Genomic DNA, 22,113 nt, shown 5'->3' with positions numbered 1-22,113 from the left:
ACTAACTGATAATGACTCCAGCTCTCTATTTTTTTTCTTTTAGTAAATATAAATAAAATAATAAATAAAGTAATGATGGCTTACTTATAACTTCTTAGAATAACGCATCACTTTATTGCCAAAGGCAGAAAAAAGTTCATTTGTGATTTATTAGTAGCTATTAGTTTCACCAACCTCCTTCACATATTGCACTGAGATAGTACTTCCCGTTGTTATCAACATAAAGTTCTCAATTTATTTCTGAAATACAGTAACATGTAGATACAGATTATATATTTTTACAACCTGCCTTTATGCTGTTGAATGAATTCACATATGACCTAGAGCTTCATTCAGCTACTGACGCTATGCTGATGTTAGTTGTCAGGTTCTCATGAATCATTTAAACACCAGTATTTCATCAGCCATTATTGAATCATTAAGTCATTACAGAGGCAGTGAATCTAAATCAAGAGGGCTGATAGTCAACGACAGAGCTCAACACTTCAGGCTTTTATTTGTGTTCAGTCGGTGACATCAGAGCAGATGGGTCTGATGTAAATGTTTGGCACTTGGACTCAGGGGACAGACTGTGCTGCGCTTCACATTCATCCCTTCTCACATGAAGAGTTTTGTTTTTTAAAACATTGTAAGACAAAGAGAAAAGGTCAAAATGTGAATCGAGACAAATGACAAGACTTGCCAGGTAACAGTGGGTTATTTCTGATTATTAAAAAACAACGTGTGTGTTTGTGTTTAAAAGAAGAACTTCACATTATTGTTTTTCCGCCCTCTGAAATGAATATGATGGCCTGGAACAGAATACTAACAACATTTGCAAACACTGGTTTTCCATTCAAAAGACACAAACAAAACACATGAATAGAAATAAATAGAAAATTGTACAGACTATAGGTCGTACATTATAAGCAATGATTATAGTAGATCTTGCATTATCAAAGAAGTTACTTCATACATTCAAGGATCACAGTAACCCTGTTATCATTACAGTTAAAAATACTTACATAGACAGAACTAGTAACTGAACGTGGGTGGAGCTTCATTTGCTAGTTTTACACATAAGTTTACACATAAACATATATTATTAAGACATTTTTTTAAACAATACATTAACGTCTCAAGTTTTATCCATAATTACAGTAGGCAGCACACACACTATGAAAAAGATGTTTCAAATGGAGACTTGTGCAGTGGCTATGGAAAGTATGCAGCTCTCTTTAATTGCTGCACACTTTATCATTTAGTAGATTTAATTAAAAATTGATTCGATTTACTAGCGGATACTTTCCAGAGTCACAGTGTAAGTCTGCTTTAAAGCACACAGACTGCTTGTGGTTGTGTAACTCGAGTCGCTTGGTATGTAAGAGTAATACTTTCACTTGACTTTCATTTTACAGAACTGTAATTTGCAGTCGTGGGCTGATAAGATGTAGAATCAAATATTAAAATCGACAATTATAGCTCCTTGTTTTAATGGCTGAAGTCTGAGCACATTCACTGCTGATCTCATACACTCCCCTCTAAGACTAAATGAACAGACGGTGAGATAACAAGATGGAGCGATGAGGAGAAACTCCAACAGATCTCATTAAAAACTTGTTATCTTCCCTTCTCGCTCAGAGCTCTCACCTCGCTTCTCTTCTCCCACTTCCAACTTTCTCCGACAAGTACACAATCATTCAGTGTATGCACACACACTCACACACTGCATATGAATGTAAATATGAGCTTTACAGTGTGTCTATGTGCACACACACAGAATGCAGATGGAGGCGTTTACTGGTGACTCAGTAACACTGCAAAAGTCAGCCACATTCCCCAACACTTTAATAACATGCCTGCCTCTAACCACAGTAACTCACACACACGCACGCACACATGCATGCACGCATGCACACACACACACACACACACACACACACACACACACACGTATTAGCTTTTAAATATCATTTACTAGCTATTAAATATCAACTTAACATAACTGGAATTAAGCTGCGTAAAGATGTGCTTTACGTTGTCGATTCAAAATATGTCGATTCAAGATATTGAAACACTTTTAAGGTGTAGGAGCCCATCACGTCCTCTTCTATAACCTACATCTCCATCAGACCTTTCACTCCTCTCACTCCAGCGCTCTTTTCAGTGGCTCGCTGCCTTGCTTAGCCACTTCGGCCTCCTTTAGAGAGCTGATGACTGGTAACCATGGTGATGGCAGCTCAGGTCCAGGCCTCTTGACCTGGTTGAGGTGGCTGAGAGCAGCGTACAGCCCAGTGTTGGTGCCACCGTGGATGCCTGGCTCCTCCTGCTGCTGCTGCTGCTGCTCTGTGAAGTACATCTCCAGAGCTGTCGGGGAGCAGTGCTTCTGCTGTTACAACAGAAAGACAAGAGTATCTTCATTTGTTTTCATCAAGGGGACACAGTGCTCTTATATTAACAACACATGTCTACCAGAGGATCAACAAAGAGTGCAGATCTGCTCCTGTTTTCAATCTATGAGCAATAATCATCATCAAATGTGGAGATTACATCAGAAAATCTGACATAGTTTATAAGGCTCTTGAGAAAAGAGGGACAAAATAGTCAAATAGTCAGTTTGTTGAAGATGCATATAAAAACTTATAGAGCTCTCAGTCTGCATAGAATATATTGTATTCTGTAAAGACTCTCACAGAGTTTGTTTATCTTACACTTTACAGAAAAAAGGTCCAGAAAATAATTTTCATGCTCAAGAGGTGATACAGAAGAGAGAGGAAAAAATCTTACGTCAAGGTTCACTAATGTTTTTCAAGAGCTTTCAATTGCGTCTCATCAGCAGATCAATTTTTCTCAGTTGCCTTGGGCTCAGCTCATTTTCAACGTCAAAGGTTAATGGTTGACTTCAGTTTATATGACTTTTCACACTCAAAGGAAGGAACGTCAACTGACTTGTATTTCCAAAATGCAGTACGTTTTTAAATGTCGAGGTTTTAAAATGTCAAGGTTTTAAAAGGTTTCACTTTGAAGTTCCTATAATGGAATACTGACTTCAACAGAAACCTGTGTCATAAAATCTTGATGACAGTGAAGTGAAAGATGCTCTGATGTAACACACATTTTTACACATATGGCTCATTAGAACACTACCAGTGGGAAACAAGTGAGAACAAATGCTGAGAGTGGTTTATCCTCATCTTCACACGCAGATAGGGCTAAAGCACAAACTCTGACAAACAAACACAATGTCCTGTCTGTTGATGTTGTGTTTTGGAAAGAGCCCACTGACTCTGAGAGTTTCCCCCGCAGAGGATCCACTACCTGACCTTCCCTCAGCAGCGAGCGGCCGGACCTATCAAAAGCACAGCAGTGACTGAACGCCACCCTGCGTCCTCCATCCTCACTTCTCTCTCTTTTTATGTCTCCAACAACACATTAACAGGGAAGGAAAAAATGCTGAAAGCAACTGTAACCGGCAAAAACTTCAAAAGCCTTTGCCGGAAGGCCCCCTCCGCTCCCTCCCCCTTCCCTTCCTTGCTTCCCCCTCACTGCTAGGCCTTTAATCACAGTTTAGTCACGCTCAGTCCTAATTAAAGACCCCTCCGATTCACAGGCAGGCATCCTAATCCCTGCCTGACCAGAAAGCGGGCTGTGTTGCTCCCTCTCTCTTCTCTCTCCTCCCGCCCTCCCTATGTCTCTCCCAATCTCTCATGTTCCTCCACGAAACAGACTCTTCAACTGAGATGCATGGCAGCATCGACTCCGTACACCATGTCGACAAGGTGTCATTTGGAGATGAGTGTGGGTCTTCCTGAATCCTCCTGTATGTGACTGTTGTGAGGGCGTGCTGAGAACCAAGCACCAGATGAGCTGCAATCTTTTAGAATGACTGTCTTTGCTTCAAAAGCCCCATATATTGTGTGTGTGTGTGTGTGTGTGTGTGTGTGTGTGTGTGTGTGTGTGTGTGTGTGTGTGTGTGTGTGTGTGTGTGTGTGTGTGTGTGTGTGTGTGTGTGTGTGTGTGTGTGTGTGTGTTGCCTACCTTGAGGATAAAACCCTCTGGGCAGGTAAGTTGGTCGTACCACATTGCTTTGTACATGAGCAGGAGGAGTAGGCTTGTCAAGAAGGCCAAAGTGATGAGGATCAGACCTGTGATCTGGAAGGAATATAATTTTAGATTTTGCAAATGTTATTCAAACAGAAACAAATATATATTTGTGGGGGACTATTTTCAGCTACAGATGAATTTGACTTTGGTGCTTCAGTGAGTATTTAAGGCTACGGTATGGTGTATGTCGCATTGACTCCATGCTGATTAAGAAGGAACTTGTCAAACAGTGCATTGCTGCAATGGCTAATTGACATGTGGAGCCTATGGCACAGAGGAGATCTGCATCGGAGTTTGGTTACACAGTAAATACTTGTCAGATCAGTTCATTTTTCAAGGTATTGACAATAAGAAAAAATAAGAAAAATGCCAGGATTATCCTTAGATAAGAGTTTATGTAGATTTCATATTGTTCGTTACCTTAACTTTCTCTGAAACATCACTGTAGAAGTTAATATTCAGTTTCTTGATATTTGGCACGTACAGCTTGTTTTTCTTCTTCTGCTGCAGCTGGTACTGTGTCGATGTCTTGACAATGATCTGAAGAAGAAACAATGTCCTGTCACTGACTTCTGGTAAAGAAACTCTGAACTCCTGATCAGGAGTTATTCATTTAACATTATAATTGATGGAAGATGTTGTCACACAGCGTTCAGCACAGCTCGTATCCACTGAAATCATTGTTCTGCATGTTGAAATGTTCATGTGCATCATTTGCAAAAGCAGAGATTTAATGAATGTCTTAAAAACATAAAAACAAAGTGTTTGTTATGTGTCAGCTTCAATCAGACTGTGCTGCAGAATAATCGAGAATGCTTTCTTAATGCAACACACATTCAAAGAGGAGCTCACATTGTGTGCGCTGATGCCACGGTTTTAACCTGGGACACTACATAAGGAAAAGGTGAGTGTGCCCACAGGCATTTTATTTTGTTAGTTATTTCTATAATGTAATGGATTATATTTCAGAGGAAAAAATGGCAGGCAGGCACATTTAACAACACACACCCAACAGGCTGTATTTACCTTGTCAGCGAACGACTGCTGGAGCTGGTTGACTTCCAGGGGCGTGATGAGGGGAATGTTATCAAAGCCGTCGTCCGCAGACGGCTGCTTCTCCAGCTTCTCGGACAGATTACTGCCCAGCTTCACCATGGCTGCCTGGAAACAGAAAGCAGGGATGAAACAGACTGATTGGGTCAGACTGACTCAGACTATGTTTAATGAAATGTGACAGCACTGTGTGTGGAGCTGAAGACGCTGCCAGGACATGAAGGAAGGAGGAGAATCGAAAAAAAGAAAAATCAAAGACAGAAATATATGTGAAAACAAAATTTTGTCCTGAGCCATTCTAGGAGAATTGTTCTCAAGATGTTGCCAATGTTGGTCAGTCCAACACTTGTCCAGACTGAAATATTTCAGTAACTGTTACATGGAATGGAATGTGTACGGGCATTTTTTTTTTACAGATTTCATGTGGATTAAACAAATAATATATATATCATTAGTGAGCTTTAGAGGTGAGAGGTGTATTTTAGTACAAGCTAGCAAAGCCAGGCTATTTCCCTGATTTTCCCAGTTTTCATGCTAAGCTAAGCTAACCACCATATCAACCATAAAGAGGTATAAAGCATATTTTGAACTATTCCTTTAATAAATGTTTCGTAAGTAATTCAATGAGGTTGTGTCGAGCAGAATTCCAATCATGCGACTTAAAATGATAAAAACTTTCCATTTGGAGCCATTCAGAGGCCCGTTGTCTCCTTGTTTATAAAGCCTATCAGTCTAAAGTAAACATCTTATAACTTCTGTGTATAATCCATCTTGTAACTAAGCCCCAGCCTGTTCTGCCAATGTCTTTAATGTTTTGATGCACTCCACCATGTCTGCTCTGAACGCCTCTCTCCTCTGACATTATTCTATTTTCTCTCCTCCATCAAATGACCATCTAAAGGTGGAGGGAAGAGGTGATGAGCCACTTATCTCATTCACACAGTGCAACACAACACCTTCCCCCAGCCAAGGACCCCACAGGCCCACTGACGCCAATGACTCACAATGATGACACACACACCAGCAGGCAGAGAGCTACAGTCTCTATGCAGCAGGAGAAATCCCTGGTGCACAGGAGATGTGCTTTTGATGAAAGAGATACAGGATCATTATCACAGGACACCGGACAGATACTGTACTAAATACTGTACGTGTGTGTGTGTGTGTGTGTGTGTGTGTGTGTGTGTGTGTGTGTGTGGGTGTGTGTGTGTGTGTGTGTGATAGGCTGTTTTTATGTTTTAATGGGTTATCTATTGGTGTAATCAATCAAGAACAATCACTTCTATCTTGTAAAACATGATTAATCTATTATACAATACTATTTTGCAAAAACCTGTATATTTATTTATTTTTCACAACTTAGAGAGCAGCTTGTGTCCGGTTAATTAAGTATGTTACTCAAGACAACACTGTCCTTGGCGAGTGGGCGTCTGATGTGGTCATCTGTGCTGACCACCATTCTCCCCCCCACACACATTTGTGGTGTGGGTACGATGAATCATCCTGAATCTGTGATGAACAAGCGAGGCGAGCACTGCTGCTGTCAAACACTCAGACAGGAAACAGGTCCGGCAGTGGAAAGAGCTGCACGATGACATCTTTCAAAGAGCTCAGCCACTGATTTTGCATCACATTACATCCACTGTAAAATACTGTTGATATCAGAATGACGCATGAATTTCAGAGTTGACACCTTCACATTTATTCCTACAGAGGCACAGCTTTCTGAACATGAATATATGAATAAGTATAAGAGCAGTTTGCATTCTGCACTTCTCAAGTTCCTCATGCTTCACTGCTCATGCATATCTGAACTTGCTGCATTGAGGACTGCTGCGACAACACACACAGGCTGTGTGAGCACACACACACACACACAGCAGATAAAACCACATCATTGTGCTTCTGAATAAAGTAAATACCCATTTTAGACCATTCAGTCCACACAAGGAGGTTTGTGTTTTAAGACTTGTGGAATCAATCACAGCAACTTACAGCTCGAAATTAAAAATGTTAATCAGTATATAACCTCTTAGTAAATGTGGAGGTTAATAAAAAATATATTTACATCCACTGACGTAAAGGTAATATGCATTTATTCTCTAAAGTGGATGAAAAAATAACGAGGCTGCATCAGATCACTTCATGACATCCTGCACAGAAACATCGCACATGCTCGGCCAAACGCTGCGCAGCTGTCCGCGCTCTTTTCACGTCTGCGGCACAATTCACGAATATAAAACCAGAGGAGACGAACTTACCGTGTGTTTGCTCTCTGCTTCCTCTCTGCTTCCTCTCTCCTTCCTCTCGCCTGTGGATGACGGGATCGCAGCGCACGGATGCTGCTGACGCGGGGACGCGCTGTGAAAGCCGGTTGCCGTGGTGATTTGAGATTCACGGCAGGACCGCGCATGTGATCGCGCCCGGAGCGGCTCCGTCCTGCGGCGGAGAAGCGGCAGCGCAGCGCGGATGGATGCGCGTCTCATCCACGGCTCCACCGCCGGGACCGCGTGGCCCCGCAGGAAAATTGCGTTTTGTCAGTGGGACACGTTCACGCGGGTGTTTCATCTGAGAGTTTGTCATCTGCAGTCAGGCAGGAGAGGACAGAGGAGGCTCGGCGGCGCGGTGTGTGTCTTTAAATGGAGACACACACCAGTACATTAAATACAATAAGTTATAAAACAAGTTATTTATCAGCTGCAAAGCCTTCAAGTGTTTTGAATTTATACTGGAGTGCAGAAACATACGGGGGATAGATTCAAAGTAAAGCAAGACAAAAGGTTAGGCCGTGTTAAAACTGTATAGAAGAGTAATGGTTGGCAATATTTTATACTGCACAGCTGAAAATCTGAAAAAGTCAAATTGTTGAATTAGTTTTGGAAATAAAGCCCACTGTTTCCTTATTGTTGAGTTCAAGGGAAAAAATCTGGAAGGTCAAAGTTTGATTTAAACTAATTCCACAGCATCCTGTGTATTCTTGAGTCTGCTCACCTGGAAAGTGTTGGAAAGCAACTTAACTCAGCTTTGAGGTACTTTTACTTGACATGACTTTACTTGTCCATTTACTCTCTACTTCTACTCCAATAATGTTCTACTTCATTTCTTGCTATTTTATAATTTTTTGGTTCCCCTAATCACCATAGATACATTTACAAATGCTATCGTGTAGTTGTGTGCAGAAAGGAAGGTTAGAACTGTGTTTCATACTGTCACTCACTATCTGTTTACAATATATATCAGCATCCAGTTATGGGTGCCCACCGGGATAAAAAAATGATTTCTTCTTCCAGCTACATTGTACATTGTATTGTATTTTTGTTAAATGCAGGATTTAAAGTAAAGTGTTTCCTTCATATTAATTTATGTATAATATTGTAGATAATCTCAATAATTACTCTTATTAATTATTAAAATTTACATTCAGAAAATATGATCTACTTACACATTTACTGAGTCAGTATATTACATTTTTTCAAATATCATTAACATTCAGCTAACATATAAGTGTGTAGGGTACATAACAACAATATAATAATATAATTCTGCTCAGGGGCCATTATGCACAATGAGAATTACTTTATTTATTTATATTTTTTACATTTTCCTGCTAATACCTCAGTTTTTTCCTAAAGTGCAGGTATGAATTATATTTTTACTTTGAGTAGTTATTACTTTGCTCAAGTAAAAGACACCAGATGCTTTGGTTGACTAAAATATTAATTCCCAAACTTATGGGATTTTTTTTAGAAAGTGATACCTTCAGGTACAAACAAAATTATCTAGATGTCTTTGAGTATTATTTTACACACATTTATCTGTAAGTCAGCATTTTCACGAGAATTTAAAATAAAGTTCTGAGGTTTCAAAACAAGAGTCTGTAATTATATAGCAGAGGTCAAAGGTCAGCAATAACAGATATCACATGACCTTGATGACCTGAGGATTTTTCAAGGATGTGTTAAAGCATCTGTGTATTTCTGGGTTATTCAGCCCTGAATGAAAGACCGTCTCGCTGGGAGGAAGAGTGAGGTGGAGCAGCTCATCGAGGGGGTTTTAAAGGCACGGTGAAGTGAGAGACATTTCTGAGCACGTATTCATGTGTATGTGAGTGTGAGACAATCCTGTGTTCGAGAGAGAAAGGATGTGTCGGAGAATGAGTGGGAAGACGGAGCCGGGCTCGTCTGCAGATTCAGATCAACCTTTTCATGGAAAGAGGAGTCACGCTGTTTTCCTCTTTGGCCGTGACTGACTGTATGAATTCATTATGCCTTTAGGGGAGCACTCGTCCAAAAATCAGCAGAGAAACCCCCGCGCCCCCTGCCAACCCATCAATTGGGCCTACATTTATTATTTTGACCTTTCCTTTGGAGGTCGGGGGGGACATCAAAGTAGATCCTTGTCTCGTTCCTCTGTGTGGAGACGGAGGTGTCATCCTCACAGTGTGAGAGGCAGACTGCTGGCCTGCACTCGTTTTGTTGTCAGTGAAGACTAGAGACAGAGTCTGGGTCAACATAATTAAAATGAGAATCAATTAGGCCGCAGTGTGTGGAAGAAAAAAAAAAAAACAGGATGAAACCAGGCGTGTTAATATGTGTGGGCATGTAAGTGTTTATAAAACTTTTCCTGATCATTCTTTCTGAAGATATGTCACAGTTTCATTTAGAAAAACATCCTGATAAAAAACGATCAGCTCACTTTGAGGATTCCACACTGTGAAATTTGTGTGATTATAAGATAAATACTTTTCATACTCCCTTCAACTGTTATCTTGTTTGCATGGTAAATAAAATGTCTCTTGTTTTATGATCAAAAACTGAAAAATGGACAAAATCCCAGATACCTTCACATTTGTTCTACAAAGTCAATGAGTAAATAAAGTTATAATCTGAAACAAACTGAAAACTACTTTCATTACTGGTAATTTAAGGAACTTATAGCAGCCTCGTTAGAGTTTAAGAATGATAAGAATGTTAAAATCTTCTGAGGAAGTTTCGGTTTGTCCAGTCCCCCACAAGCTCCCCATGTATTTAGCTTTAAAGTCTGGCAATGGGATTTTTTAACATTTGAAGTTCAAAATATAAAAATAAAGAAAAGGTTATATGTTTAAAACACAAACAATCTAATTGGCTCTAATTCAATCTGGTCCTATTTTAAAAATGTGTTCTTTTCATATATTTAAACATTTGTAGTGTCACAGATCATATAGTTATACAATTTTATGAAGTGAAATAAATTGCTTGTACTGCACGTTTCTTGTGCATGACAGGAAGAACTCGAGCAAACTGTGGATTCAAAGAGTTTGTGTAGTTTTATTTGAGGCAGAGCAGTGATGTTGTGTTTAAATGAAAAATAAGATCAGAGGTCGTTGTTCCACCATAAAATAATAAAGACAGAGTGCTTTCTTGTGTCTCCAGTGTTTTAATTATGGTCAATACACAGTGAAAGTCTGTTTTTATAGAAATATGAAAAGCACTTTATATTTTACCTCAGGTTGTGTGAGTAATTTTGGTTATGGTGAAGTTTGTGTATGAATATTTTGCTCAACGGTTAGCCTGGGGTCCTAGGACATATTAGATTATATTAATTTTCATACGAATCATTTTCTGTGAGAGGAGATGCATTGATTGGTTGATTGCAGCTTCTATGTTATCAAAATGCCCAGTGCTCATGACCTGCGAGAAAACTGTGTGACAGTTAAAGTAACAGGAAAATCTATAACACTACACAATAGAAAAAAGGTTGAGAAAACCCAATATTATAGATTAAACTTAGAGCCTCATTATCAGACCACATCTGTACATGTCAGTGAATTCACTTTAAGTGAAGTAAGATAATAAATATACCTATTTAGGAGTCTCTAAACTTTATTTCTGTAAATATAAGACACTGGAGCAGGATCTGCACAATGCATCAAGAGTAAGATATAGAGTCTTTTACACTGTGGCCCCTTCACTGTTTACATTTCTCCTCTGTCATCCACCCTTCAATCTTCTTCTCTCAGCCACAGCACTCATCATCCATGTCTTCCCTCCTGGACTGAAATCTTCTGAACAACATCGCCCTCTTCCCACAGAATGATTTCTCCTCTCTTAAAATATCCAATCTGTCTCTCTCCTCCGTGTCCCTCTCAGCGTTCACTTCTCTTCGTCTTCCTCACACCAGTACAAGGAAACCAAGGCTCAATGATTTCCCAATTTAAGGCTTAGATAAGTGAACTTGAGCTTAAACCGTAGCAGTGGCCAAGCACAGTAGTTATGAATGAGCTAAATGCCTGAAATATAAGACTCATGGAGACACAAACTGTTTTCCGGGTCTTCACTTGCTTTACGTGAAGTAACACATCATACTGGTAATGTTTCCAAACTGTCATCAAAATAAAATCAGATATTTCGACCTCTATCTTAGCCCGTTTCTCCGCTCATTAAATTATACTCAGTGTTTTGGATCAATACATTGTGGTGGAAAGTTTGACACACAAATGAATCTTGGGCAGAAATTTAATTTAAAAATAAAATAACAAGAAAGTATCCAAACTTAAATTGATGGAATTGGTTATGTACATGGAGCAGAAGTGCCTTAAAAACTTGATGTCTTTTTAAATAGAGGAGCAAATTTCAAGAAGTTGTCAAAGCTAATTAGATCAGTGTCAACAGCTTTACCAACTGCGCCATCTAGTGTCTGATTATTCAAATGGCAACTCCAGTAAAGGCCAAGCCCTTTTCTTTGTCAGACCCAGTTCAACCATGTGAGCAGGGCCAAAGTGTGATGTATTACTAAGTCAGTTGGTTTTCAGCATCAGCAGATGGCAACACAACATCAGTGAGAACAGTGTACCAGCACGTTACCGTAGTGTACAATTGGACAATGTGAAAATAATAGTATGTTATTTTTGCAACACTTGTCTTAAAGATAATGATATCAATATGATTCAGCAATTTATTATGAATTACAGTCACGACAAACTAATTCATTTCAAACTAGAATGTCCCTCAGTGGAGCATATCTTCACCATGGCCCATCAGTCCCCATATGAGACATTTAAATCTGCAGGATCTGGATTTTTGTTTGGATCCACACCAAATTACACAGACTCATAAATACCCGTCCCATAAATATGCCTGATTTTTTTCATCAGGATCCATGCACTATCCCTAATCCCTGGGAAATTCGTGAAAATGTGAAAAGCACCCACTCTTAAAAATGAATACAAGAAAGTGTAAAATAAATCCTTACCCAATTGTCTGGGTCCATGATTTGCTTAATCCTGCTGACAAACACAGGAACAAACACACAGACAGGGGCAAAAACGTTTTTTAGTTTGTCGATCCTTAAGACCCAAAGCTGCACACGAGAAATAATAAAAATGTGTAAAAGTAGTTAAAGTTAAAGTAATTGGCCAAACTAATAGCCACATTAATGTCTGGGATTGATGTTGTTTTGGACCGACAACCTCACACGTCAGTACCTCAGAGGATACATTCGTTTCAACAAAGAAAAACAAACATTAAGGCTGATGGCTGCGTTCTTTACCACAGGGGCATGTTCACACCTTGTAATAATGTTGATTGCACATTAAACCACAGGTGAATTCCAATCAAAGCTGTGAATAAACACAATTTAACATCAACACATGATGCAACCACTATCTCCTCTGCAGATGCGAGCCACGACCACAGACGGCTCCGAAAAACAACAATGTACTTTTTAGCTATTACTTATGTTTCTTTTTTATCCATTTCAAAAAATGTTGTATTTTTGTCCTTGATTTTGAATTCAAATGCTATTGTTGAGGAACAACTGTTTTGAAAGGTGCTATATAAATAAAGTTACCATTAATATTATTTCTCCTGCTGGTGAAAAAAAAGTCAAATCAAAATCAAAATGGGACAAAGGCAAAGACAGATTTGACAGAAAGACAAAAAAAAGAGAGAAAGTAAGAAGACATCAATTAATCAACTCTGTGACAAGTAGAGGATGTGTCACTATGACCAGATGTGCACTAAGGTACAAACGATAAAAGCTGATATAAATATATATATATATACATACATACATACAGATGATGTGAGACCATTGTGACACTGACAGGAGTACGTAAGTATTTTAATATTCCAACTCAATCAAATCAACTCATTGTGCTCTGCTGAAAAGACACAAAGCTGATGCCAACATACTCAAATATAGGCTGATGTGACGCATGTTAGTAGAACCATATACAGGTCCCAGTTCGTTAGGGGCCAGAAATTGTCTATATGTCTCAAACTCAATAAAAGCCACCAAAGCTGAAGTCCACATCTGAACCAAACTGTGTCGAGACAGATAAACGTCCTGGTTACTAATTAGATGGCAACTGGAATGAATTTATACCACACTTTTCTGGTTGTGTAAACCACTCAAGCTACGTCCAACAATTCACCTTCATTCCTCCACTGTTACTTTATGCTGAGCTTTTCCTTTCACAGACACCACTCACACACACAAGGAAACTTGTAGATTGGACAAACTGGTAATCGAACCAGTGACCTTCTGGTTAGTGGACAACCTTTTGAGCCACAACTGCAAAAGCTTGGAAATGATTACATATGAACACAGACCAAGAGTCTGCAGCCACACTTCAGAGTTCTCTGTTGTGTGCAGTTGTGACCGGGCAGGTTCTCTGTATCGTCTCCTGACCCAGACAACACATACAACCACTGCCTTGCTGACTGCTCATGCCTTCTCTTTGTCCCTGGCCTGTCGGGTCGTCTCGAAGCCTGAGACCTTTCCTAAAGCACCCAAGCTGCCATTCAATAGGCATCTGTAACACCTACGTATATGCGCAGTAAACTCACCAACTGCTCAGGACAAAATGTCTCCCTGTGTCCACTGTGGCCATTGCAGCTGCCTTATTTGAGACACAAGGGAGAGAAAGTCAAGAGTAATGAAATCCCCTCCTGCCTGTTACATTGGGACACCTGGACCTTTTTTAGGTGAAACATCTCGTGTTGGTAGAGAGCAACCAACCAGAAGTACGCAACTTTTCCAGGCTGGCCCTGAATGTTGACTGATACAATGTGACAACATACACAGATTGGATAGTTTGGCATTATCTGAATCGGCCTTGTTACCTCTGTTAAGGACGTGTACGCTATCCTACTTGATGGATTTCCATGGAACTTGGCAGTATGGGTCATGGAAGAACCGATTAAATTTTGGTGTGGATCTAAATCATTGCGATATCGTTTGATTGATTGTAAGATCGGGAATTTTTCAACATTAATGTGGTAAACTGCTATTGCTACCTAAATAAAATAATCAAATATTTGGTTTATAAAATGAATACATGAATGAAAATTATGAAAAATAACCATTTCTAAGAACAAATGTTGAGATGATCAAATTGGTAGTTTTGTCTGACCAGCAGAATCCAAATGTTTGAGGTACATTAATTTAAAATACAAAAAAGCTGCAAATTATATTTTATAGGCTGGAACCAGAAAATATTTGGTGATTCAACTTAAAATGTATTTATTAAATCAAATAATATCAAATCCACAGATTTGCAGAGTTGCATTGTTGATGTTATTGAGATTAATGGAGGTATTTTCTGCAGCTGAACTGAACTCCTAGCTTTGCTTTATCCGTTCTCTCGTGGGTACGAACGTCAATGATTCATCAAGATTGTTTACAAAGAACTGTTAAATAAAAACTTGTATGGATCTTAAAACAAAAACAAAAGTTTTAAGAAAAACACTGCAGGTTGCATCAAGAGACCGGGTGGTCAGAGGGGAGCAGGAATAGGAAGGAGGGAGGGAGGGCGGAAAAAAACAGGAGATGAAGAAGAGGATAGATGAGGAGGAATGTAAGAAACAAATAAGCTGACAGTGGAGGGAGGAGAGATAAGCAGGAGGGGGGAAGGAAAGTTGACAGATTTGAGTGAGCAGAGGCAGAAAAAGAGTGAAGCGGAAAGTGATGAAGAGGATGAAAGGGGAGGTGAGGAGGAGCAGGAAGTGTTGTCACAGATAAATGCGCTGCACTAGGGTGCTCGAGCTCAGCAGCTTCAGGTCACCACCTCTCCCCAGCGCTGGATGATGGACGGTCTGGAGGCTGCAGAGCTCTGCTACCCTCAGCTCCTCAACTCGTCCTGCAGGGGTTTGCCTCGTCCTCCCACGGAGGCCCTCCTCCTCTACGCTCTGCTCTCCTTCATCACCGTGCTCACAGTAACCCTCAACCTGCTGGTCGTCATCTCCATCTCTCACTTCCGCCAGCTCCACACCCCCACCAACCTGCTCCTGCTCTCCCTGGCCATCTCAGACCTCCTCGTCGGGCTCCTGGTGATGCCGGTGGAGATGGTGAGATTCATAGAAAGCTGCTGGCTGCTGGGCGACGTCATGTGCGCCCTGTCCTACATCATAGGCTTCACTCTCACATCGGCCTCAGTGGGGAACATGGTGCTCATATCCATCGACCGTTACGTGGCCATTTGTTACCCTCTGCACTACCCCAACAAAATCACTCGCAGCAGGATCGAGGTGTGTGTGTGTCTGTGCTGGGCCTGCTCTCTCCTCTACAGCGGGCTGATCCTGAAGGACCATCTCAGGCAGCCGGACAGACACACGTCCTGCTACGGGGAGTGTGTGGTGGTGATCGACTTTGTCTCCGGTGCGGTAGACCTGGTGTTCACTTTCATCGGCCCCTGCTCGAGCATTGTCGTGCTGTACATGAGAGTGTTTGTTGTGGCGGTGTCTCAGGCTCGTGTTCTGCGGTCTCACATTACAGCTGTTGCAGGCGGTTCAGTGACGGTCACTGCAAAGAGGTCAGAGAGGAAAGCAGCCAGGACTCTGGGTGTGGTCATACTGGTGTTTTTGATGACCTTCTGTCCGTACTATTACCCGTCTCTTGCGGGACAGGACACCTCAAACAGTGCAATAGCTTGGCCCATCGTGTCCTGGCTCTTGTATTTTAATTCCTGTTTGAATCCACTCATTTATGCCTTTTTCTATCCGTGGTTTAGAAAATCAATCAAGATAATTGTCACCCTAAAGATATTGAAACAGCAATCCTCCCATGCAAGTGTACTTTAAAGTCACTGCCCGAGTCAACATGTTTCATTTGAGCTGTACAAAAATAAACTGATGTTGGTTGGATGTAGATTTGCTTTGCATTGATATAATTTGTTCTTTCATTTATGGTACTTTCTTTTGAGTGTCTCAGTGTAAGAATAAGAACTACATCGTTACTGTATTCCAGAAAAAGAATCAGCAGCCACAAGTTTACATCATTTATAAAATAACAATGCCAAACGTTTGGTGATTCAGGTTTCTCTATAGGGGAGAAGTTGCTTTTTTTCTTCTTCTTACATCATAGTAAAGTGAATATATCTGTGTTTTGAGCCGTCAGATTAAATTATAATAATTGTTTTTGCTTGTTTCTGACATTTTATGAACAAAACTTGAGATTTGAATGAAAACAGTCATTGTATTGTTGAGAAATAGCATAAAGTGCATTATAGCCAACAGTAATTTGTATCAGTCGATGTTGATGATTATCACAATAAATGTCATATTATTTATAAAAAGTTAAAAAACTGAATTTGGTCCTGAGTGAAGGTTGTGGTTTTAAATTCTTCTTTATGAGCTGATGAAATGATTTTACAAATCTGATGTATAACATTTAAGTGTGTATATGTTTGTGAGTATATGTAATACAGCCACTATTTCCTTTGCATAATATTTAAAACACTCACAATAATCATTATCTTCAGTGGCAAATAGTTATTTTTTCTTAGTGGTTGAGTTGTATAAAAATTAAATCTCAGTTTAAAACATGCCTCACCTCACATTGGTGTGAGGTGTTCAGGGCAAAGAACATGTTACATGTCAAGGTAACAAGTGAATCATCATAATTCAACAGCAATACAAACTAATGTCAAAACAATTTTTAGCTTTTTTTCCTTTAAGCTGGATTTCAAAATCAAGTTTAACAGCAGATTTTCTGTTGCATCTCCTCTTTTTATAATAAGACCAGATTTTTTGTCTGATCAAGGGTCTAGTAAGAAGGTGAAATAACATTTAGGTGAGATCAAATTTACAAAAGTACAGGAAACTAACAGCTGTGTGTGAATATATAATAAAGATATTTTAAAGAAACACTTTGCTACTTATTTTTGTTAAAAAAAGGAAAAACCTCTATGTTATCAGTCTGGTTTATTAGAAACTTATTATAAAAATAAATACAATTTAACAAACAAAAATCCCATTAGATGTTTGAGTCCTTATCTCTTGGACTGAGACCTGGGTCGTCTGATTTCTGTAAATAACAGAAAAAATTGTGAATTTAAATTATATCTTTCTTCAAATTCAAATAAATGAAAATGTGAAATCTCCTGGAACATGTAACAACATTCACAAATAAATGTAAATTAAATTACCAGGGATTTCATGAGGCCAGAAGTCATCACAAGCTGGACACCGCGGCTCGGCTCTTCCTTTAAAGTATCTGGCCACACACGGGGTGTGAATCTTTATGCCACATACAGGATTTTCACAAATTTGGCTCTGAAAAATAAACAAATCAGATTATATTAATACAGTGAGAAAACCCATGACGAATAAGATGAGCTTTTACAAATGGAAGTAAAAAAAAACAAATCCATTATAAATTATAACATTTTACTTTCTTTTTAATAATTCTTGGATATTTCTGTTTATGTAGTTACTGCTACTCTTTATTAAGGTTAACCTCTAAAGTAATTCCCTTCTTTACAATATAATCATAATTATGTTTACCCTTCAGATGCTTATATTCAAATCAACAACTTCAAATCATACAATAACTAAATTCAATATGTTCAGTTAATACAAACATGTATGTAAAGTAAAATCAGGCTTGATATGAAGAGGTTTTTCTGTTTCTTGAGATGTGTACCGAGTTAGAGTTATCCATTTATCATCACAACCAAAAAGAGGTTATTAATGTCACTCCCTAATATTCCAAGAATATCAATTGTGAATATAATCATGTAACTATAGTAGAAAAAATAGTAGAGGAAAAGACTTTCTCAGCAATTAGGAATAGCTGAATAACAAGCATACTTCTCAACTTGATTCAGGTCACATAGGGTGATAAAGTTGATACACAACAGAGAAACAGAGGAGAACTTTACCTGGAGAGCGATGTTGTGACAGATATGACACACTTTGACCTGGTCTAGGTACATTGTGCGGATGTATGGCTCCATCTCTATGATGCATCTGGTGGACAACGTGTACTCACCCCGTTTCTAAATTAATAAACAGTAATTGAAAGAAGTTAAATAAACCAACATCAAGTTGGAGCGAAAACGGTTAGGTCATACAGACTGGTTACATTTGATCGGATAAATGGAGGATTTATTAGTAGATCAAATTAATTTAGAACACAAATGTATTATGGTTGTTTGTGTTGACCCATTCCATATTTTGGATAGGAACTCAGTTTTATCCTCCAATAACTAGACTTTCCCTGAACTGTAACTACTGTTGCATATGAATGAAATTTCACCTTAAATTGTAAACGAACAAAATGTCTATAGTTCTTCTCTACTATGATCAACTGCTCAGAGTGCTTTACATTACAGGCTACATTCACCTATTGTTCTATCACACACACACACACACACACACACACACACACACACACACACACCATTCACAGAGGCAAATTCAGTATCCTGCCCGAGGACTGGAGGAGACAAGGATCGAACCACCAACCTTTACAGAGCTAATATGGTTAACATAGCTAGCTGAATACCAATGTTTACGTTCATCTTAGAGAGACTGGATAACTAAAAGATAGCTTGAATAAGATAAACTTGATTTACAATTACAAATGTGGCTGATTTGAAACACCATGAAAAAAAAACCTTGTGAACCATAACACGCTGTCCACACAAAAAGTGTGAAAGGTTGGTAGAGAATGTAACAGAGAGAATATGACATTCAGTGTTGTACCTCATTGAGCCATCGGTCATGCACCAGTCGGTTCAACAGGTGCTCTGTCTCGCTCTTCTTCAGCTTCTTGGTGGACAGGCTGTCTGAACTGTTCAGGATGTCGGTGGAGGAGGCCTTGCCATCCTCAGAGCCCACGATCAGGTCCATCTGAGTCAGAACAGCTCAGGTGATAAATGACACACTCTCGTGGAGTAAACTGGTTTTAAAGCAGCTCAAAGCTGATCACGTGTGTTTTAGAACTAACAACGCGACAGAAAATAGCTACACTTTTGCTCTCAACAGATGAATTTCTGGTAACGTCAGCTGCCACCAAGCTCTGCCTCGTTCTTCCTTTTCCTTAATGCATTGAGGACTGATAACTTGTGCAATGTGTCGTCCGATTTCATTACAAAGGATTTAAATCATTATGGAACTGTGGCACTGGATTACATAACAGTGTGCAATGGTTTCCATCCTTTCAGGTGTGACAGTCTGCCTTGGCAAATTCCTTTGGTGAACTCACCGTTTTCCTGAACAGCTCCAGCTCATTGTCGGCATAATCTGATGACATCCTGGTGACGTCAGTGTCAGCCATGTTCACCTGGACCGGATTAGAGTAAAACTGTGGTTAATAACACCTCAGGTAGCTCAGCTTAGTTTGAATGCAGACAACTGTCTTTTCACATGAGGGCTTTGTAAAATTAGTTTATAGATTTGTAAAAGTTGTTGTCCATTTGTTGTCCTTCTTAATGAGCACACGCAGTAAAATACATTTATTTTGTGATCCACTGTATTTACACTTTACATCCCTGAAGCTGGACACTGTGACACACATGTTCTTGTCCTGTGATGGTCACTGTATTTTCAAAACAATCCAAAATTCTTAAAACATTAATTAATTAATGAATTAATAAGCAGGCCCTCAAATAAAAGCCCAGTACAGGAATTAAATGAGACAAACCAGGGCATAGTATTGTTGGCCATTGTCTTCAGACATCCCTTTTCTAATCTGCATGAACATGGGCTGCAGCTTTGAGTTGATGGTATCGATGAAACTGTCCAGTTTGTCAGCAACGTACTGAGCTGCAAAAAAATAAAAAGGTCTTAAAACCACAAAACAAAACAACCTCAAAACAGTCACGCAAACAAAGTAACTTCAGTTTAAAGAAAATGCAAATGTTGCTTCTCATTTAACAAATTACAGTAATAAATAAAATACACAGGAAACTTCCTGTATCCACTGCCCTCGACTTTTCTCCACATGGTTTAAGATTCTTTAGTAAGGATGTTTTAATTTCTGGCAGATTCTAGATTTATATATTTACATAGATTTAGATCAAACTGAAGGCAAATTATTGGCCAGCAATGTGTTCATGAAAATGCAGATAAATCATTTTACATAAGAGGCAAAGGAAACAGTCTATTTATCTATTCTTTTCATTCAGGAAACTGTACAGACCTTGATCTGCTCCTTAAACACAGGAGCACTTTGAAATATTCTCGATTAAAGATACATCTCTCAATAACTCACTGTTGTGTGTCTCACAGCAATGCTTGTGAAGTGTCTGTGCTCCTTGTTCATCCACAATGCCATTGGCCATCATGGATTGTAGAAACCTTCGGTGGCTGTCTCCCATCTGTTGTGACATGTCTCTGGACTGAAGTGGAGAGAGTAATGGCAGTTACACAGCCTTAAATTCTCAATATATAGGGTATTTATTGTAAAAGTAAAACCAGCTCAGTGAACCAAACAGTCACATGGTTTCACAAAGAGGCTTCACACAAACACATTTGAAGGCAAAATAGGAAAAGCACGTTGAAGGTACAAGCTCAACATTTACTGTTTCCTGCTTCTGCATAGTGTGACAATTTTGAACTTTTCTTTATTTTGTACTTTTCTTTATATACTGCATACTGTTGAGTAATTTAATGCTTGTTGCCACTTTTCCACAGAGAAGTTTTCTTCTTTAGATTTCATGTCTTGTCCTACAACCAGCAGTCCAAACCATAAGATATTCAACTATTGTACAGTATATGAAGGAACATAAACCTGATCATGTTTCCCAGCTTGGCTTATAAAATTACTAAAACAATTTAGCTGTGCAGATTCATTTTCTAAGATATATGAAGAACTATGACCGGGAGGAACTCCAATAACAGAAATGACATTTCTCTGATATGTTGCTGAATTACCTGTTGTGTTAAAATGTCAATCATTGCAATAATCGAGTCTCACGAATGAAAACAATCACAGAACTGAAATGAACAGAAAAGATGGACTGACCCAGAGAGAAGTGTTGAACTGTGTAGCTTCTCTGGAACCGTTTTAAAGCAAACTGAACAACCCTCACATTTAAATGAAGACTGCTCCACCACTCTGCGTTAGTTTCAGGGTTAGCGAGGCTATTGCACTGACAACAGACCAGCTCCACGGGCTGACTCAAGTAAAGAGAGACACGATGACAACTGTTGTTAAACCCATGAACCACGCGACCAGGTTCCATGAGGCTTCTTTCACCTCAGGCTCCAACAACCTGCAGTTAGCTAACAGTTAGCTAACAGTTAGCAAACAGTTAGCTAACCTGCATCACAGAATGGACCACGCCACTAAACAACTGCTCAGTTTAAATTACGGTGATTTGCATGTTCAACATTTGACTGAACTAATTAAATGGTTTTTATTCGTGAGCAAGTTTACCATCAACAGAGAGCGTCTTCCTGTTGGTGTCCCGCCTCCCACTTCTTCTCCTCTTAGCAGAGTTCACATCGAACGAGCGGTGAATTACCGCCACCTGGTGTTGTGGAAGTATATGAACATTTGTAGCACACTGTAGGGTATGTAATCGTGTGAAGAGTATATATATAATCATGCGTAGGGTATATCATATAGAGGGTATATAATTGTGTAAAAAGAATATAATCATCAGGTTATATAATCACATTGAGGGTATATAATCACAAGAAGGGTATCATGGGGGTATGTCATCATGACGTTATACAATCATATGGAGGTTATATAATCACATTG

At 39.3% G+C, this 22,113-nt stretch overlaps 3 protein-coding genes across 5 annotated transcripts; 1 reads left to right on the top strand and 2 right to left on the bottom strand.

Moving 5' to 3' along the window:
• Window positions 1–479: 479 nt before the first annotated feature.
• On the bottom strand, window positions 480–7,645 carry caly (calcyon neuron-specific vesicular protein). 2 transcript variants are annotated; one of them, XM_020083788.2, is made up of 5 exons: window positions 7,398–7,645; window positions 5,110–5,244; window positions 4,504–4,623; window positions 4,018–4,131; window positions 480–2,365 (listed from the first exon to the last, which is right to left on the bottom strand). In XM_020083788.2, exons 1-5 carry the CDS (start codon window positions 7,620–7,622, stop codon window positions 2,126–2,128), a joined length of 834 nt encoding a protein of 277 aa, XP_019939347.2. In that variant the 5' UTR covers window positions 7,623–7,645; the 3' UTR covers window positions 480–2,125. The 2 variants fall into 2 exon arrangements, with proteins under 2 accessions (XP_019939347.2, XP_019939346.1); XM_020083787.2 differs by having other exon boundaries at window positions 480–2,368; window positions 7,398–7,600.
• A 6,722-nt stretch (window positions 7,646–14,367) lies between these two features.
• Window positions 14,368–16,699, top strand: LOC109627478 (trace amine-associated receptor 8b-like). The gene has a single exon (XM_020084008.2). The coding sequence runs from the start codon at window positions 15,204–15,206 to the stop codon at window positions 16,197–16,199; it is 996 nt and encodes a 331-aa protein (XP_019939567.1). The 5' UTR covers window positions 14,368–15,203; the 3' UTR covers window positions 16,200–16,699.
• Window positions 16,700–17,304: 605 nt separating this feature from the next.
• On the bottom strand, window positions 17,305–21,942 carry nsmce1 (NSE1 homolog, SMC5-SMC6 complex component). 2 transcript variants are annotated; one of them, XM_020083944.2, is made up of 8 exons: window positions 21,784–21,942; window positions 20,617–20,743; window positions 20,047–20,168; window positions 19,609–19,686; window positions 19,107–19,253; window positions 18,281–18,397; window positions 17,546–17,672; window positions 17,305–17,424 (listed from the first exon to the last, which is right to left on the bottom strand). In XM_020083944.2, exons 1-8 carry the CDS (start codon window positions 21,784–21,786, stop codon window positions 17,390–17,392), a joined length of 756 nt encoding a protein of 251 aa, XP_019939503.1. In that variant the 5' UTR covers window positions 21,787–21,942; the 3' UTR covers window positions 17,305–17,389. The 2 variants fall into 2 exon arrangements, with proteins under 2 accessions (XP_019939503.1, XP_019939504.1); XM_020083945.2 differs by having other exon boundaries at window positions 21,370–21,811.
• Between the last annotated feature and the right edge of the window lie 171 nt (window positions 21,943–22,113).

Source organism: Paralichthys olivaceus, chromosome 8 (assembly GCF_024713975.1).
Source record: "Paralichthys olivaceus isolate ysfri-2021 chromosome 8, ASM2471397v2, whole genome shotgun sequence".
Taxonomy (NCBI): domain Eukaryota; kingdom Metazoa; phylum Chordata; class Actinopteri; order Pleuronectiformes; family Paralichthyidae; genus Paralichthys; species Paralichthys olivaceus.
The sequence above is the reverse complement of the archived record's forward strand: the minus strand, read 5'-3'. Positions and strand labels throughout refer to the sequence as shown.

Excerpts from the sequence above, each read along its gene's own strand:
- caly (XM_020083788.2), bottom strand. The coding sequence starts at position 7,622 with ATGAGACGCGCATCCATCCGCGCTGCGCTGCCGCTTCTCCGCCGCAGG. Across the intron at positions 4,624-5,109 it reads AGCAGTCGTTCGCTGACAAG|ATCATTGTCAAGACATCGAC; the intron begins GTAAATACAGCC and ends TTTCTTCTTCAG. Across the intron at positions 2,366-4,017 it reads CAGAGGGTTTTATCCTCAAG|AAGCACTGCTCCCCGACAGC; the intron begins GTAGGCAACACA and ends TTGTAACAGCAG.
- LOC109627478 (XM_020084008.2), top strand. The coding sequence starts at position 15,204 with ATGATGGACGGTCTGGAGGCTGCAGAGCTCTGCTACCCTCAGCTCCTC.
- nsmce1 (XM_020083944.2), bottom strand. Across the intron at positions 20,169-20,616 it reads TTGCTGTGAGACACACAACA|CTCAGTACGTTGCTGACAAA; the intron begins GTGAGTTATTGA and ends ATTTTTTTGCAG. Across the intron at positions 19,687-20,046 it reads GCCAACAATACTATGCCCTG|GTGAACATGGCTGACACTGA; the intron begins GTTTGTCTCATT and ends AATCCGGTCCAG.